Consider the following 17820-nt stretch of genomic DNA (forward strand, 5'->3'; position numbering starts at 1 on the left):
CTTTTATGTGCATGCCTGACATGGTGCAGCTGTTCAGGCCACAGAAGAAGAAAACCTCAGCTGCCTCCATTAGAAACCCAAACTTCCCCATAACTTTGCCGGGTTCCTGTGAACCAGGAACTTGGAATTACAGAGGCGATTCCCATCAAAAAGCCCAGACTCCACCTTTGCACTGAAAAACAAGGCACCTCCTTTTTAGCTCCAGTGACACTCTCCAGGGCAATTGCACACAACTCTCCATCCCAAACAAGAGACTTGCTTTAGTGAAAAATACTTTACAGGTTTACAGCTGAGCCCCGTCACTCTGCTCCATTACAACACCTAAGACAACAGCTATCCTGGTGGCCACTCTGCCATATCGCCTCAGGAATGGGAATACGCTAAGCACTGTCACTTTAAGGGTTTTGAAGGTGTTGTTTTAACAACGTCTAAGCCCCCCTTCTCAGTTTCAGCTTAGTGCTGAGATCACATCCCTCACTGCCCGATAAGAGACAAAAGCCATTTATCAACCTATCTGATAAGCCTCCAATAGGCTGGATCCTTATCTGGAATAAACCACACTGCCTGGATGGACTGGAGGCATTAATTCCCACTCCTTGGAGAAAGGTGTTTTGGGACAACAAATATCAGGGTCACCTCTTCAAGGAGAGCTGGACCAGCTTACCAGCTAGACCCAAAATCAAAAGCAACTTCCTACAGATTGTTGTTCAGGGGACAAGCCCTCCCTGGAGTCCTTCCTCAGGCAAAATGCAGAGGGCCAAATTTACAGTACAGTTCAGCTCCTGTTTAGGCCCTAAAATACACGGCAGGATTTTAACAAGAGCTCACTACATGGAGTGCTCAATGCCACATATGTCACCCTAAGAGCTGCATATGGGAGGTATCAGGTACCGAGCTTGTTTTACCAACGAAGCCCTAACAACGCAGATTTGGAAACTGAGCCTAGGCTGTTGGGAAATCTGGCCCCTAGAGTCCTCAACAGAAGATCTGTTTAGGGAACATGGAATAAAAAATGCCAGGATTTGGTCTGATTCTCCAGCCAGCTGTTTTGTCCCAGTGCAGCCCCACAATGGGGTTACTCTGGAGCCAGGCTGGGGAGCAGTGTCCCCTGTACAGCTCAGGTGCCCACCCAGCTGATTAGAGCACCCACAGCCACCCAGTGGGCAACATGTGTTTCTATTGGTGGTGCCCATTGGCACATGCTTAGTGCATGTAACAACATTTGTTTTGCCCATGGCTGGAAAACATTAGAGGAAACATCATGGGGAAGAGAGGAAAATCCAGCCCCATGGTGCAAATGAGGAGGAACTCTGGGCAAGCCACTAGGATCATAGCCCTGGGAGATCTGAATCAGGTCCAATGTTTCACAAAAAGCAGAAAAAAAGCAACAAAAAGTGCAAGGCTTGGTGGGACACAGCTCACACACTTGAGTGCTCTGTAGAGACAGGCTGGGAGTGTTGCTTGGCACAGCCCCTCTAAAACCAGCAACTTTCAGAAGCAATTTTAAGACTCCATCAGGGTTTTGCCACCTCTGTACCATGTGCTGCCGAGATGAAATTTATCTGGAGTCAGAGTGGAGAGAAGGTGGGGGAGACAACCAGGTGCAGACACCCCTTTTTCTTCTGCCAGCAGCCCTATTAAAAGTGCAGAGCAAGGGACAAGAGTAATACATGAGGAGCATGGCTAAATTTGTGCCCAAATTCCTCTTAGCAGTTCACAGTGCAGCTTGATTACCCAGTTTTGCCAGTTCTTTGAAACATATTTGGCCGTTGAGGGGATTAAAAAAAAAAAAAAAAAGAACAACAACAACACACAATCTCATATCAAGTCTTTTCTTGCATGGCAAGACTCAGCCCCAGCACTTTGATTCAAAGGCTGCATAAAGAACTTAAGCAACACCCTGTAGGATCTGATCATAAACATCCCGCAATGGAGACCTCTGCACTCAGTTTTCTAAAATACCCAAACAATCAGGGAGCTCAAGGTGGACATATTGATTCTGATATTGCAATGAAGGGGGTTATTTTCCTGTATCAGGCAGGGGGCTAATTTCTTTATGCACTGCATGAGTGAGACAGACAGCTTAGACAGTGCAAAAAAAAAAGCTTGAACAACAGAAAAGGAAGAAATGATATGAAACGAAAATGGACCAAAAGATTAAACTTTTGGGCTTTTCTTCTTCTCCCCCAATGAAAAAGAAAAAGAAAAAGAAAAAGAAAAAGAGGTAAAGAAACTGGAGGGTTTTGCAAGGAACAAATCTTCCTCTGTGGAGTTGGTTTCCCCTCCCCCAACAAAAACAAGCACTCACGGCTCGAAGGAATTTGCAGGCACAGATCTGCCAAAAACATTGTGAAAAGCTATGGGGGATTCATTGGAAACAGATGGCGTTTTCAGCTGTAATTCTGAAATTCTCTCCTTTTCTGACACAATACAAACAAAGCGGGGAAAGGCAGAGGGTGGCTCAAATGTTATCAAGCACCAAGATTAGCCAGCGCTGCAAGTGTATGAACGTGTGCGCCGGGGAAGCCGCAATGGGGGGGGGGGGCAGGCTTTGGAAGGGGGATCAGCCCTTTGGATGCAAAGGGAACACTTGTTTCAAACCCAGCTTACCCAGTTGCCTAAGCGAGCAATGGCCCGGCAAAGGAAGCAGACAGCGCTAAACACCTAACCCAAACAGTTTCGGGAAAGGAGGCGGGGTGTGATAACCTGGCCCCCTCCACCCCACAGCTGCGGGCTCGGGCTCACTGGTGGGTTACTCCGCTTTTCTCCCAGGGCGTCCCGCTTGCAACCAGCCACGCGGGGGGTCCAGCTGTGGTGACGTAGCAGTGGATTGGGACCACTAATATGTATTCAAACATCCAGAGGTTGCACGAGCGGCTAAGCTGGACCTCCCCCCTTCCCCCCATCACATCTCAAATTCAACCCCTACTCACTGCCCCGCTTCTTGAAAGCACAAGGAACAGCTCCGATCTCGAGGCCAACTTCTGCAGCTCCCCACCAGCCGGGCGCCGGCAACCAGTCAAGGGGCACCATCTGGCTCTATTTCCTCGGTCACTCCCCCCCCCACCCCTTTTTTTCCAGAGCACAAAGGACCCGGGAAAACGACAAACACACAGTCCGCATCTGCAGGGCAGAGATTTGCCCCCTCTCCATAACAATGCACCGATTGCATCTAGCCACTCTGCCCAGGACCAGATGGGGGCGGTGGGGGGCAGAGGTAGGCAGCCGGGAGAGACCCACCCCGAGGCGGGAGAGAGGACAGGCTGAGGGGCTTGGTGCTGAAAGCTCAGCCCCGCTCGCCTAGCATGTGGCGGACTGCTGCAGGGAGAAGAGAGCGACAGGGAGGCCCGCAGACAGGGAAGGGGGGCAACTGACCCGGCCAGCCACAGGCTGGGGACGCAAAGTCTTCAACCCAAGGGGCTTTTCCTTACCTGTAGGGAAGATGCAGAGAAAGACAGGGAGGAGCTGGAAGAATCCCAGGGCTGTGGATCCTGCCCCTCTCCCCATACCCATCCATCCAGCTCCAGCTTTAACCACTAGCCTCTCCCTGGAAGAAGAGCTTGAAAAGAGAGAGAGAAAGAAAAAAAAAAGGGAGGGGGGAACAAATCAATCGAAGAGAAGAAGAGAAACTAAACCGGGCTGTGCCGGGCCCGCAGCGAGCGCTGCTCCGGGAGCTGTGCAGGGGAGGCAGCCCCTCGCTGGCAGGCTCCGCTCCCTCTGCACTGAAATTACACGGGCTTCTCCTCCCCCCCTGCCCCTCCCGCCCCGTGCAAAACAGCCAACCCCATCAATCACCCGGGCCGCCGCCCAATGCCTGCAGAGCTCGGCCTACTCCCCGCGCCTCCGCCAGCGGCTCCGCCTCCCGGGCCAGAGCGGCTCCTGTTACAGCCCGCAGCGCCCGGCCGGGGCGGAGGAGTTACGCTGGGGTGGGGAGCGCGAGAGGCCGGGCTCTCTGTAGAACCCCAGGCAGACTCCCCGCCACCGCCCCGAGCCGGGCTGGGTTCCCCTCTGCAGGGGCCGCGGGATGGACTGCCGAAGGGACGGGGCTGGCTCCCGGATCTCTCTCCCAGCCACTGCGGAGTGAATTTCAGTTGGGTTTGCCAGTCTCCAGGGATTTTTTTTTTCCCCCCCGGGCCATCAGGAAGCACCTGGGATCTGAAAAGCCATCAGGGTTTCCTCTGCCGCCTACCTAGCGAGACAGTAATGCTGAGCGCTGAGACGGCACGGAGGTGCTCAAAAAGCTGTGCAAAGGTAAACTGGTGTAGCCGCTGGAGGGGAGGAAGGATCCTTACCCTCCGGGGAAACTGAGGCATGGAGGCCCCCGCTCCTCAAAGGCATTTAGATTCCTAAATCCCATTGAAGATCTGGGTTCAAGGGGCTGTTCTCTATCCATATGTACATAACTTAGCCAAGGTCACCCCCTTCGTGTATGGCAGAGAAAGAAGAGGTGGGAGTTCCTGGCTCCCAGCCGGTGTTCCCTCTAAGGTGAGCACTTGGGCAGCTGCTTAGGAGAGATTCAGGTGCTGCCCAGCCAATTAGCACAAGCGGCCATAGCCAACAGCATGTTTCTGTTGGTGGTGCATATCCACAGATGCCTTGGTGCATGTAACAAAATTAATTCCACCCGGGGTGGAAAAAAATAGAATGAACACTGCTCCCTGCCTCACTCCACTAAAGGTATTGCCAATCCTTGTCACTTGCATGGTAACAGAGAGGGAGCCGTGCAAGTCTATATACTATCAAAACAAAAAAGCAGTCAAGTAGCACTTTAAAGGCTAACAAAATAATTTATTAGGTGATGAGCTTTCGTGGGACACACCTGTTTTTGTCGCATGAAAGCTCACCTCATAAATTATTTTGTTAGTCTTTAAAGTGCTACTCGACTGCTTTATTGTCACTCGCAACGTGCATTGGGCCAGCAGAAACCAGCAGTTAGTGGTAGGTGTATATGTTTCACAACAGAATCCTGCTCACCCTTCCACTGCTGCATCAGTGGGAGTGAAGTAAGCCCATATGACTCAAACACACATGGAGCTGATTTCATAGCTTCATGTCTTTTGTCTGATGGATGTTAGAAATGGAAATGCTTTGTACAGTCACGTAGCAGAGCTCCCAACCAATGAAGGGGATAATCTCTATCACACATTTACAGGTGTTTTCTCAAGACCAATGTTAAATAGCCATCCAAATATTCTTCTGGCACTCCTACAGGGTAACTATCCTGCAGCCTGACAGATCTCGCTGTCAGGAAGTTGTTGCTGATATTCAGTTTGTCCTTATCAGTCTGGGAGAGTTTACCTATTATACTGATAAAGTCATACAGGTCTAGTCATTCCAGCGTGGACACTCTTTCAAATATAAAAGTGACTTTCTCCAGTTTAGCTTATGTCACTTGGGAAGAGGTGGCTAAACTGAAGAATATCATTTTTAAGAGAATCTCTGTTAAGAGAATTATACTTTATAACTAAATGTGTTTCAAATTTTTCCTTTGTCTATGGCAACAGTACTTTCCTTTAAGCAGGTTCAAACTATAATGAAGTAAGGCCTCTGTAATTCTGGTTAAGGCACTTTAACTTCACAGCTGTAGTTAATTCATCTGAACTTTCTGTACCACTGGAAAGCTGATGGGAAGAGTTTTTCCATCAGTGCAGGTAATCTACATCCCTGAGAGGCAGGAGCTAGGTCAATGGGTGAATTCTTCTCTCCACCAAGCTGTGTTTAAGGATGGGATAGCCTGACCTAACTACAGCTTCCAGAGGGCAAAATTTGTCACAGCCCAGAGTGATGTAGCTGGGTTGATGCAAGTTTTAGAGGTTGATCAGGCCTCAGCTTTAAAAAACAAACAAACAAACAAACAAACAAACAGAAAAACCAACAACAACAACAAAACCAAACTCTGCCTGGGATGCAGTCAGAGGCGGCTATCAGATTACATATATTGAGGCAAATTCATTAAATATCTCCATTTGGCTATTGTGTTAAGACGTGGGGTTTGAATTTCCAACACTTGAACAGCCACAGAGCTAAAACTAGATGAGCCCTTTTGCTGGAGGATAAGGAGGGCACTGGCCCCCAAAGTGCATGTCTGGGGCAGGCATCCCTAAGTACAGCCCTGTTGGCCTGACTGTAGCTGTCCACCCAAATATATAAATCAAACTATGCCTCTGGTGGACATGCCAGATTTATGTCAAGGCTGTAGGAGGAATAAAAGAGCAGGTGATTCTGTATGGAATCAAAAGAGGACAATTGTAAGCACAGAGCCTTGTCTGTTTGACAAAGGGCTGCAGCTGGCCGTGCATTTGACCCAGCTCTATTTCACTCTGTTCTGATCCTGCAGATCGCACAAGCTCATGACTTGATAAATGTGTCAGTCTTTTAGGTGCTACAGGACTGCTTTGCTATGAAAGTCAATGGGAGGTTTGCATGCAGAAGGGCTGCAGAACAACCTGAGCAGGGAAAGAGATCAAAGATGGACTCAGGTGCAGCTTTGATTGACAGCTCAGTGAAAACTGTGCTGCCAAGAGTCAAATATCTGGTTTTACTGACTACAGTTTGCAGCCCTCCCTCCCCCAGATTCATTTCAGCTCAGTGGCATCAGGTAATGCACATTTGATGGGTGGTTTTGCACAGCTGAAGTCAGCCACTTTCACTGGTGAGAACTACGCGTTGGACTTAGCAGGCCCAAAATATGTGTGTTGCTCAAATTCCAGTTTGGATCCAGTGCCACGTTTTGCAAATGACCTCTACCTTTCTAATGAGCTGAACCAAAGACCTGGATCTCAAACAGCCCTAAACCGTTTGAAAGTTGGGATTTGAACATTGCCTAAGGGAAACAATGGAGGCTTCTCCATTTGAAAAGAATTGGGAAGCAATACAGCCTTGTCCCTTATTTCTTTTCTCCCTAAGGGCTAAATGCTGTCACTGACAAGGATCTTATGTTTTGACTACACTTTTCATTTTAAAGGATTCCTAAACTCTTTGCAAACAATACTCAGGGACCGTTTCATCCATGACAGAAATGCAGCCACTGGAAGGTAGAACACAACAGCCAGTGAAGAGGCGTCCATAACTGCGGAATATAAGGTAGTAGGATATAGTGATCTGAACTGGAATTAGAACAGGAGGCTACACTAACACACCGTCTGCTGGATAAATGTGTCCCTGTGATTTAAATCTGGGCTAGCAGATAGGGTCTCTGGTTTATGTATCTCATGGAATACAGGATGATACGTGGCATACCACTCTCCCTGGTGAGATTCAACCCCATGTAGCTGCAGTGGAGTAAGAGATGGACTAAGTGTTGCCTGACGATGTAAGGGCCAAATGCATCCCTGATGTAACACCATTGATTTCCATGGTCTCACAACCAGCATAAATTCCTGCCAACTCTTCGTGTCAGAGAGGTAGCCATGTTAGTCTGTATCTTCGAAAACAAGTCCTGTGGCACCTTATAGACTAACAGATATTTTGGAGCATAAGCTTTCTTGGGCAAAGACCCGCTTCATCGGATGCATGAGACTAACTCACTCTTTGGTTATTAATGAAGCATCAGCTAATCAAAGGCTCTTACATTACCAAGGCAGGGGGCATATCTGCCCTTGAAGCTGACAAACCTGATTCTTCTGCCTTTAATGGAAGTAGAACTGGGCCTTCTAGAAGCCCATCACAGTATATGTTTTCTTCTCCTAAGTAGTTATCCTTTCTGGCTACATAGGGACCATCCCGGTTCATTTAATTTTGTGGGTGTGTATATACATTACATGCATATGCAACTTACGGAGAGGCTGGAGAAACCATGGCCAGTGGAATGTTAGCCTATGCTGGTCTAAGTTAGACCATGCACTGCCATTGATTCAAGGGGGCTGAATAAATTTACTGAATAATTTAAACCATTAGAGTTGACATCTCCGCTTACAGGCTCTCCTTATGAATTTATTTGATACCTATTATTATGCTGCTAAAATAGTAAGTATCAGCAGTTTTGAAGACTTTGTGCTTCTTGTAGCTAGAGTTTAGAGGAGAATGGAAGTCAGGACTCTTAGGCTTTATTCCTGGCTCTCACAAAAATTGACTCTGTTGCTTCTATCCAACCACAGTGACTTTATTTACCATTCAATTTAGTCTCTAGGCACTTTGAGAATGTAACTTCTCTGCTCTGTGCCTCAGTTTCCTTATTTGTAAAAATAGGGATAACACCTCCTCACAAGGACTGGGAAACCCATAAGCAACTGATGTTTGCCAAGTACCATGGTAGTCTAAATTGGAAGTTTTAAGAACAACATTCTGCTTTCATTTAAACCAATGGCAAAACTCTTATTCATTTCAAAATGAATGAACAACTGAGCCCAAACAGCAACTCATATGTGATCTTTTGTAACAATGCATGGTATTATTTCAGTTCATAAACCACCATTTAACATTTAGGGCTGCAAAAAGCCATCAGTTTATAAGATGCTCATGTATTATCTACATTGTACTCACAGGGACATTTATACAACTACCAACGAGTGATTTTAAAAACTTATTTATCATTTTCCCAGTGTTTCCATGTGATTGTAATGAACCCCAAATATTCAGCGACCAAAGGAAGGTGAATCAAGATGAAAGATGAGATGTGCATGTCTTGAAACACGCTGTGTGCTAGAGAGTATTTGGACTAGTGAATAACTTTGATGCCAAATGCAAATACAGGTTAAACCTCTCTCATCCAGCACTCTTGGGACATGACTGGTGCTGGATGAGAGAATTTGCTGGACCACAGGAGGTCATCAGCATTACCAACACTTCCACTGCCTACTGGGTTCTTAGAAAACATTCAGGGGTAAATTCCAGCTAAATAACAGCACAGAACACTGAGAGCCAGGACTGGTGGCTGGAAACAAACTTTATGGGATCACATGAAACTTGGCCACACCCGTGATAAGTGGATAAGTAAAATCATGCCAGATTACAGGTGTTGCCAGATGATAGAGTGCCGGACTGGAGATGTTCAACCTGTACCAGGAATGATGGGCAATAGTCAAAAATAACTGAGTTACTATCATTTTTAAAATAGGTTATCAGGACTAACGCCAATCTCAAATCTAGAAGATTCCTGCATGAGGTGATCCCAGTATTCTGACCTCTCCCAAAAGACAATGACTGTTTATCTGCAATGCAAAAACCAGCATGGGACAACACACAGCTCTGAAACCGGCATATTTTTTCCATTTTGTAGGATCTCCCCGTCAGCACAGTGTGACTGTAGAATAACTCACTGGCTACCCCGGCTGATTGGCATTGCTTGTATTGCTACCTCATCTTCCCTGCCTATTTGCTTGGTTGACTAGTTGCATCTAGTTTTCAACTCACTGGGTTAGGGGCTGCTTTTTAGGGCGTGTCTTCACTACCTGTTGGATTAATGGGCAGTGACCGATCCAGCGTGGATCTAGTATAGACATGATAAATCAATTGCCAAGCACTCTCCTGTCAACTCTGGTACTCCACCAAAATGAGAGGAGTAAGTGGGAGACATTTCAGCGGCTGACTTATCACAGTGAAGATGCTTCAGTAAGCAGACCTAAGTATGTTGATCTCAGCTACGTTATTCCCATAACTGAAGTTGAGTAACTTAGATCAATGGCCCATGGTCATATAGATGACTCCTTACTATATGTTCATATAGCACTTAAACCAGCAGGGCACTGTTGTGGGGTCTCTTGGTGCTACCATTCTATGCATAATTCTAATAACAGCCACAGAGGCATGAGGGCTCCCAGGATAATATGTCTTCAAGCTGCCCTGTGTGTTTCAGTCATGGTCTGCAGAGGCAAGACAAAGCCCATAATATTGGGATGTCTGGCAACCCTAACGATGAACTGGGATTTGGTTTAATCAACATAATCTCCATCCCTTCCAAAAACCAATGGAAAGATAAGGGAGGCAGGGAGGGGACATTGATTCTGTGGAATGAAAAAGGACCACTTAATTTTAAGTGATTTTAAATAGAACATGTAAATCAAGCCAATGCTTGTGCTTTGGAGGGTTCCTTTATTTTATTTTATTTTATTTTATTTAAAGCCCAGCAATTTACTCTGCATCCCTCTGCTGTAGGGATCCAAATATCTAGAGTCTGTGAGGTGGTGATTAGATGGAGAGAGCACTGCAGTATTTTTAAAACAAGAGGTGTCTTTACCTTACCTTTAATTACCACTCACTACACTAGAGTCTCTCTCAAAGTGTGGATGTGTGCAGTAACTCCCATTAGGTTGGCATTTAGCTCCTCAGATGTTAAGCTGCTTTGCATTACTATCTGCTACTGTGAACTTTTGTCGCTGCTGGGTAAGTGTCTCAAAATGCTGCTCTGCTGACGTGTTTTCCTGCTCTGAAAAGTCTGTGTATAGCAATTAACAGGGAAGACATTCTATCGCAGCCTTCATTAGTGCATTGGGCATAGTGGTTACAGTACCTTAGAGGACAGACATGGTATCTGAGAGAGGCTTTAAAGAGAAGAATGCAGACTATTGACTACTGCAGGAATTCCTCATTGCAACAGCTGAGTTTGTGGTGCTTCAGCAATCTAAATATACATCTGCTTATAGGGACCCTGGACTCAATAGAATGGCTATTTAAAGGGACAATGTTAGATGTCAGTATTAGGTTATTAAGATTTGTAATGCCAAATATGTAGCTTTTATACAGAGCCTTCCGTTCAATAAACTTGCAGCCCTCCCCAAATCAATTAAGCAGTTTCAAACGCCCCTGAGGAGAGTAAAGATATTTTGGGACAGCTACATGATGTGATCATCCAAAATAACTTGTGCAAATGTAACGGCCTGTCAATTCCTAATGCAGTAGTGATTGAGCTAGACAAGGAGGGAAGTGTGTGGGGAAAAAAAATCTTCATTCACACCCCCCAAAGAAAGCAAAATGAGCCTAGATAGTTTCAAATAGAATAAAGCTCGCTATTATGTCAATGTGTTTGATAGATTGTTTTCAGTGTAGTTGTAACCCTGTTGGTCCCATCCCCTGTGGATTTGAGAGACAAGGTGGACAAGGTAATATGTTTCACTGGATCAACTTCTGTTGGTGAAAGAGATAAAGCTTTTGAGGTTCCAAAGACCTCTGCTGCCAGTCCTATAAAAGCTTTGTGTAAATTCAAGAGCTTATCTCCTTCACTAGCTTGGTCCAGTCAAAGGTGTTACCTTACCCACCTTATTTGACAGGTGACGTTCAACTTCTTCCCTTCTAATTTGTTTGAACAATATTGTGGGGCTCAGCTTGACTCTCAGCATCACATAATGTAATCTTTCCTTGTTCTGAAGTGTTTAGAAGGTTGGCTGGAATTCCTTTGTATATTTAGTTCTCTGCAGGGAGCTCTGCCTTCATGGTCATCTTCTACTCAGAATAAATCCTAAACAAGGTTCCTATTGCATTGGCTTCATGTCTGAGCAAGCCTCTAATAAACAATTGGACCAATAGCTGGTCCTGTCTGTGAGCAAGTTTCATGGCTGTTGGTGGCCAAGTAAAAATGTGGCTGACTTCTACCTGCCAAAAAGTAAAAAGCCCTCCCTGATCTTCAATATCTTTTGATTTTCTGTCAGACTAGAGGGAAATCAATTTAGTATAACTGGACAGTAATGCTTCCTCTTCTTGCTGCTCTAAAATCTACTTTTGTCTCTAGAAATTGCAGAAGTTCCTACATATATATTTGTCTAATTCTCCTTTCCCCAGCCAAACAGGATGTTTAAGGATATCTCCTAGATCTTGTCATTAAAAGGTAACAGGACTTTCTGTGGAGCAGCTGGGATAAATATCAAGTGCTGAGACAACTAGAATGCCAATATACTGAGGGTGTCAAAAGTAGGAGTGGCACAGCAGCAAGCAGGAGATGCTCTTGAAGGTACCCTCTGACTTCATGTGGAAACACTGTAACATCCCCACTTGGTTCCTTTCGTGTGGACTCCTGAAGAGGATGCCTAGAGATGTGACTCACCTCACCATGCCATCTCTACTGTCAGGTAGGAAAGGCCAAGGGAAGTCTAGTAAATTTTGCTACCCATTTAAAACACTTTTTCCAAAACTGCCTCAAGACCATCTAGGAAGATAAACCATTACAGAAATGAGGCGAACTGGGATTTTTACTGACCAGTCTGGACTTTCCAAATCCGTTATACTCCCCACCTAAGAGAGGGTGAAACTGGATTCAGACTGTATTTTTTCAGCAGGGTACGTGGGCGCGCTCTTGATAGAACCGAAGCTGGTTTCATCCCAGTAGGTGGCGCTGTTATCCCTAACCAATTTGTAAAAATACCCAGTTTATAAAATAAATGCAATCCAACGCTGCCTTAAACCACATGACAGCCTCAGCCTGCAAGTGCCCATTAAAATCTCAATTTGGGGAAATTGATTCTACCTCTGAGCAATTGCAATACAATTACCCCAGCAGGCAGCAATCAAGAATCGCATCAAAACAACACCAAACTCCCAGCTCCTGCCTAAGACCTACCACCACAACAAGCACCTGTCTTGCACAGGTACTAGGAGTTCCTTGAATGCATATGACAACATTCACTTCCCTAAACGAAAACAACACTTAAAGAGGCTATTTGGCAACCTCGGTGGGAGTTCAAAATGTCCTAATTCCAGGCAATATTCTTCCAGGCTGAGGTTGACTAATATCTCATTACCCACTGGAATCATTGGGCCTGTTTGGTGAGTAACGAGTTACTCATCAGGAGTGAAGGTAGCAGAATCTAGCCCTCAGAGCTGAATAGCGTGTTTGCTTTAGTCTAAGTACCCATCCATCTCTCCCTCGTCCTTATTTGACTCTCATCCTGACAGTATCTGACTGCCTGGATATCTGTCAAACACTGGCTTGGTCTTGAATGAGCCTGTAGTTTTAAACCCTAGTAACTGGGGCTAGGAAAGCGGCTATACATAGTGGTCCCTCTGTTTGCAGTAAGGATGAGCTGGTTGCCAGCTAACCACCGAGAGGAGAAACATTGCAAAAATGTTTCAGGGATTTGGGGGGGGGGGGGGTTTGAATCGCTTTTTCGCAATTAAGTTCACTTTTTCGTTCGGGGGGGAATCAGTTGGCCCTAGGGCGCTGCCTGGCTGATGGCAGCCCTGAAAATAAACGTGGGGAGGGCGACTCGTCCCTGCCTAGCTCTGCACGGAGCATGCAATGGAGAGAAGGAACCCGAGCCCACAAAAAAGCCCTTCAAAGGGGATGGGGCGACTGTCCGGGTGATCAGGGCTGACCGCCCCCGATCCTCAACAGGTCCCCAGGCAGAAGGAGCCCCTGGCCGCGACGCAGCTCTGCAAGCGATCCGGGCAGGGGGTAGAGGGGTAGAGTCCAGGGGCCGCCCCAAGAGCTGCGCGCAGGTGGGGACGCAGCAAAGGTGACCCCGGGTGAGCGCGCGCTGCAGGGAACAGCCTCCGGTGCCTTTCCCAGCCCGGCTCTGGTGCTTACCTTATCGGCTGCATGAGCCTCTGCAGCCCGCTGGGGGGGGGAGGCTGACAGTGGTGGGGAGGGGCAGACGGACGCTGCCAGGCGCTGGAAGGGGGAGGGGGGAGAGAGCTCGTGGGATTGTCCGCAACAGGGCAACCCCCCTCCCTTCCCCACGAGCCCCCCCCGGAGGGTGAAGCGCTGGCCCCTGTCTTCAGCAGCGGGACCGGCCGAGCAGCATCTTCCTCAGCCGCATGTCTGCCAGAGACTGGCTGAGCCGGGGTAGGGTGTGAAAGGGGAGTGATTTCCCCAGCAGATCGCTCAGCCTGGGAGATAAAGCGAAGCAGATAGACAGGCAGGCACAGCCCCCCACCCCCCTTTCCCATCCAGGCTGGGTGTGCTGGTGTGAGGAGGTTGGTTAGCATGCAAAGGGAGAGCAGTGGCAGCTCAGTGCGAGAGGAGGAGGGGGAGAGAGCTGGGCTGGCGGGTTAGGACATTGGCAGGAGGTTAGGGTGCAGGCAAACGAATGGGGGAAGTGGCTGCACACGATCCTGCCCCCCCAGGGCTCATTCCTGTAGAGGGTTTAGATTTGGCAGCCTTGGCATTTGGGTCCTGGAATACTTAGGAGTGTCCACCTGCAGCTCCCAGGAGGAGCAAAAATCTGACATGGGAAAAGAGATTTGGAAGAGGTTATTTCCTGGGGGAAACTGTAATCCTGTAACACACAGTGTGTGTGTGTGTACAGTGAATGTGTGCCCACATGCACAAAACATAGCTGCCAATCTCTCTTTTTATCCTCCAAAGGCTCACAGCGTGCGAGGGAGTACGGTAAGGATTGTGCAGGGGAGAGCTCTGCTAATGTATGCATGCATTGTAGCTAAGGGATTGGGTAAAGCAAATAAACCCCAACATGCATGGGCAGGTTGCTTTTCTATTTTCACCTTTTCCAGGCTGGGGAAAAGAGAAGAGAGCAGTGCAAGCGAAGGGGAGTAGCCAAGAGAGAAAGGAAAATCCTCTTCCCAGGACAGTGTGCTCGGTGATAGAATCATAAAGATTACATAGAGAGGTAGAATTTTTATGGCCCAGAGATGGAGGACAATAAATAAAAGAGCAGAGAGCCCATTCAAAGCGGTAAGTAAAATAGAGATAGAATATTCTTTAAGCTGCTGCTGTCAGTTTCATCATGTGGGAGAGGGATGCATGCAAGTTAAATCAAACTGCTCATATTGTGCATGTCACACAACTCATTAGGCAACCACAGCTGCCCCCTATGGAGTCAGGCTTTTACTATTGATTGCAATGGAAGCAGTGCAACGAACACCCAAGCATTTAGGAACCTGGTCCAGTCCTGACCAGGATCCCTCATTTTACCTTGGGACATGCCATCTCTCAAGTTGTGACACAGCAGAGAGCCTGGCCAACCCCAATTCAGAACATCAAAGAGGACTTAGCATGCGTGGAATAAACCTACGCTGAAGTGTTCCCCCCATCTGATGCAGTGGGTCTGTCCCATGAAAGCTCATCACTGAATAAATCATTTTGTTAGTCTTTAAAGTGCTACCTTTCTGCTGTTTTGTTTTGTTGGAGTACAGACTAACAGGGCTACCTCTCTGTTACTAGTCCCCTACCTATTAGTATTTCTGCCTTTACTCTTTTAACAGGAAGTAAATGAATGCAAAGCTCTGTGTGCCAGGCAGACAATTAATTGCTACAGTCTGTGAACATGCTAACTATGCAGCAGTTGCCTTTGCAAGTGTGCAGCTAGTAACAGAACTATACAAAGTGTTTTTAAGTGTGGAAGGTAACAAATGCTAAGGGCAGCTATCATCTGCTTGATTGAGTTTGAAAGAAAAAAGCATCAGGATTTAACAATGTTGGTGAGTGTATATTAGGGGCAAATTAGAAAAGATGCGTGCGTGAGCAATAACAGTAACAAAACCAAAGCTGCTGTAGAGCAAAGTTGCCTTCTTTTTAAGCATGAATCTCCCAAATATAAGCTACTGATCAAGAGCTAGTGTCATCATGGGTCAGGTGTGAAAGAGCTAGGGACAGTTTGATGCCTAGTATAAAACCAGTAGCATCTCTCTAACAATAACTGATAGTTTCATCATAGTATCCTGATGCCCCTCCATCAGGGACCCTCTTTGTGCCAGACACTGTAGAGACACAGTGAGACCCAGAGCCTGCCCAGAAGACACTGCAGTCTAATTTCAGACAAGACACAACAAGTGAGTCTGACAAGAAGAGGTGTGGAGTGGAAATGAGAACATGCATTTCCATAGGCCAGCTGTGCACATGGCAGGGTGGATTCCAGTCAGATCATTAAAAACCATTATGAAGGTTCATATATATACATAACAAAGGTACTCATCAGAAGGCCTGACTGACCGCCCCTACCGTCAACAGAGTGGGCACCTTCTGCTTCAAGGGGGAGGTGCATTTCTTTGGCCTTGCCTTCTCTAACTAGACAGGAAGATGCACATGTAAATTAAAAACAGCTCCTCTTGCGAGAACAGGTCACTTCACAGCACGTGCTCCTCTTCTAGGGGAGAGGCTGAGTGAACAGAACACATGGGGCAGGTGTGTAGTCACATCGCGGGGGTGCTACTGGAAGGCAGCTGTTGAGAGCACTATTAGAAGTGACATAACATGGAGCAGTCATGATTGACAGCTGCTGCAAGGAACTGTGTTCTGATCTTTAAACACGTCAGTGGGTTTGGCCCTACCTATCTCTGTAACATGCCTCCTACTCCCCCAACAACCACATCTGCAGGGAGCAGCACAAACACATAGTCCTTGGTGTGAAATCCCAGAGAACAGAGGTTCTCTTTGGGAAGGCCCTCTGCTGAAGAATTCAAGATCCAACCCTTAGTGATTTCTATAGTGGCCATCATTGAAACATCTAAGTGCTAATGAGCTCAGGTCTTGCCATTTCTAGGGCACTGTCCAAGATTCATGCCCCTGCACTGATGACAGTAACTGTCAAACAGCTGAGCAGCCACTTTCTCCTGGAACACAACCACCAGGTAGGACCCACTAGACTAGAGGAAGTGGCATAAGTTAAGGGAAGGATGGAGAGTCCAGTCCATTACATGATGTTCATGATGCCTCGTGGCGATTAGCATATTAGATGTGCATCGATCAGATGGATCAAAGACAGCAATGCTTTCTGCCTTCTTTTCTTTTTTCCTATGACTGCGTGGAGCCCACTGCAAAAATCATGCACTCAATGGGTGCAGAAGTTTGGACTCCTCCAGACCACTTAGGTCTGGAGCTAGAGAGGACATAGGTACTTAGGTCAGAGCTAGAGAGGAATTGCACCAACCCAATAAACAGCAAGCTCCCAAAGATCAAGGATTCACAGGAAATGTGGAGTCAAGAAAGAAGCTTAAAGTTCCTCCATGATCTTAGCATATTTGAGAGGCTGGCTGCAGACAGGCCTGGAGTCTGGACCGATGTTCTCTTTAAGCACACAAACACAATATGTTCTTCTAGCAGGGATGTCAGTGACAAAGGGTATCATATTTCATACTTCAGTGAATTTGCTGCTCAGCAACTGAGGTCAGGAGGAAATTTCTCCTCCATGGCATAACAGTTTACAGCTGTTGGTCTTTATCATCCCTAGCTATCTTTTCTCCTGAGTGGGACAATGGGTGCTGTCCAAAGCAGATCATAGACAAGGTAGAATTGTTGCTCCTTTTCAGTATGGCTGTGCTAGTGTTCCTGACCTCTCAGACCCACTTTATCAAGGTCTCTGAGTATGTGCCTAATGATAAGAATGTGAGTTAACCCCATTGAGTTCAGTGGGACCATTCACCTGCTTAAAATTAAGCATGTGTTTTAAGTACCTTGCTCAACTGGGGCCTTCAGTGAGCTTGATATTAGGGCAAACTTTGTTAGTTAAATTGATTTAATCAATCCACACAGTAGATGTGAAATCCATCATAAGATTATACACGGATTAGCTCCAGAGATGATATATAGCAATAGAGAAGTGCTGAGTACATCCAGCCTTCCTGGGATAAACTGAGCTTTTGATGATTTCTGTTATCATGGCTACACATTACAGGACAAGGCATAAAACCAGCAAATAGGACATGACCTGAGCAGAAACAGAGCCTTCCTGTTGTAGTGACACTTAACCCCATTTCTGGGGCAAGAATTAGATTAGAGAACCAATTGGATATCATTAGATCCCATATCGCAAATCTGCAGAGAGTAGGATGACAAAGTGTTTGTTTGTAATATGGGACTGACATTGGAGCCCTCTTGCTGCAGAACAATCACCTCTCTTCCCCACGACGCTCACATCAGTTATTGTCACCATGAGTGACTGCTGGCTTAGCTATGCAAGGAAATAATTTGTGGACGATGCAACACAGTCACTTTTT

General features: G+C 46.6%; 1 protein-coding gene and 1 long non-coding RNA gene across 2 annotated transcripts in view; one reads left to right on the top strand and one right to left on the bottom strand.

The window, feature by feature from the left end:
• The window catches only part of RGMA (repulsive guidance molecule BMP co-receptor a), a 37269-nt gene extending 23618 nt beyond the window's left edge, over nt 1-13651 (bottom strand). Inside the window, exons 1-2 of the mRNA XM_075007117.1 lie at nt 13454-13651; nt 3432-3559 (exon numbers count right to left, since the gene is read on the bottom strand). Of these exons, the coding sequence (XP_074863218.1) occupies nt 3432-3559; nt 13454-13467 (142 nt within the window). The 5' untranslated portion in view covers nt 13468-13651. The remainder of the gene's footprint in view (nt 1-3431; nt 3560-13453) is intronic.
• On the top strand, nt 11964-14704 carry LOC142019815 (uncharacterized). Its single transcript, XR_012647204.1, has 3 exons — nt 11964-11999; nt 14380-14560; nt 14681-14704. It is a non-coding gene; the product is annotated as an uncharacterized LOC142019815 (long non-coding RNA).
• The last annotated feature ends 3116 nt before the right edge of the window (nt 14705-17820 follow it).

The sequence above is a fragment of the Carettochelys insculpta genome, chromosome 12 (genome assembly GCF_033958435.1).
Source record: "Carettochelys insculpta isolate YL-2023 chromosome 12, ASM3395843v1, whole genome shotgun sequence".
Taxonomy (NCBI): Eukaryota; Metazoa; Chordata; order Testudines; family Carettochelyidae; genus Carettochelys; species Carettochelys insculpta.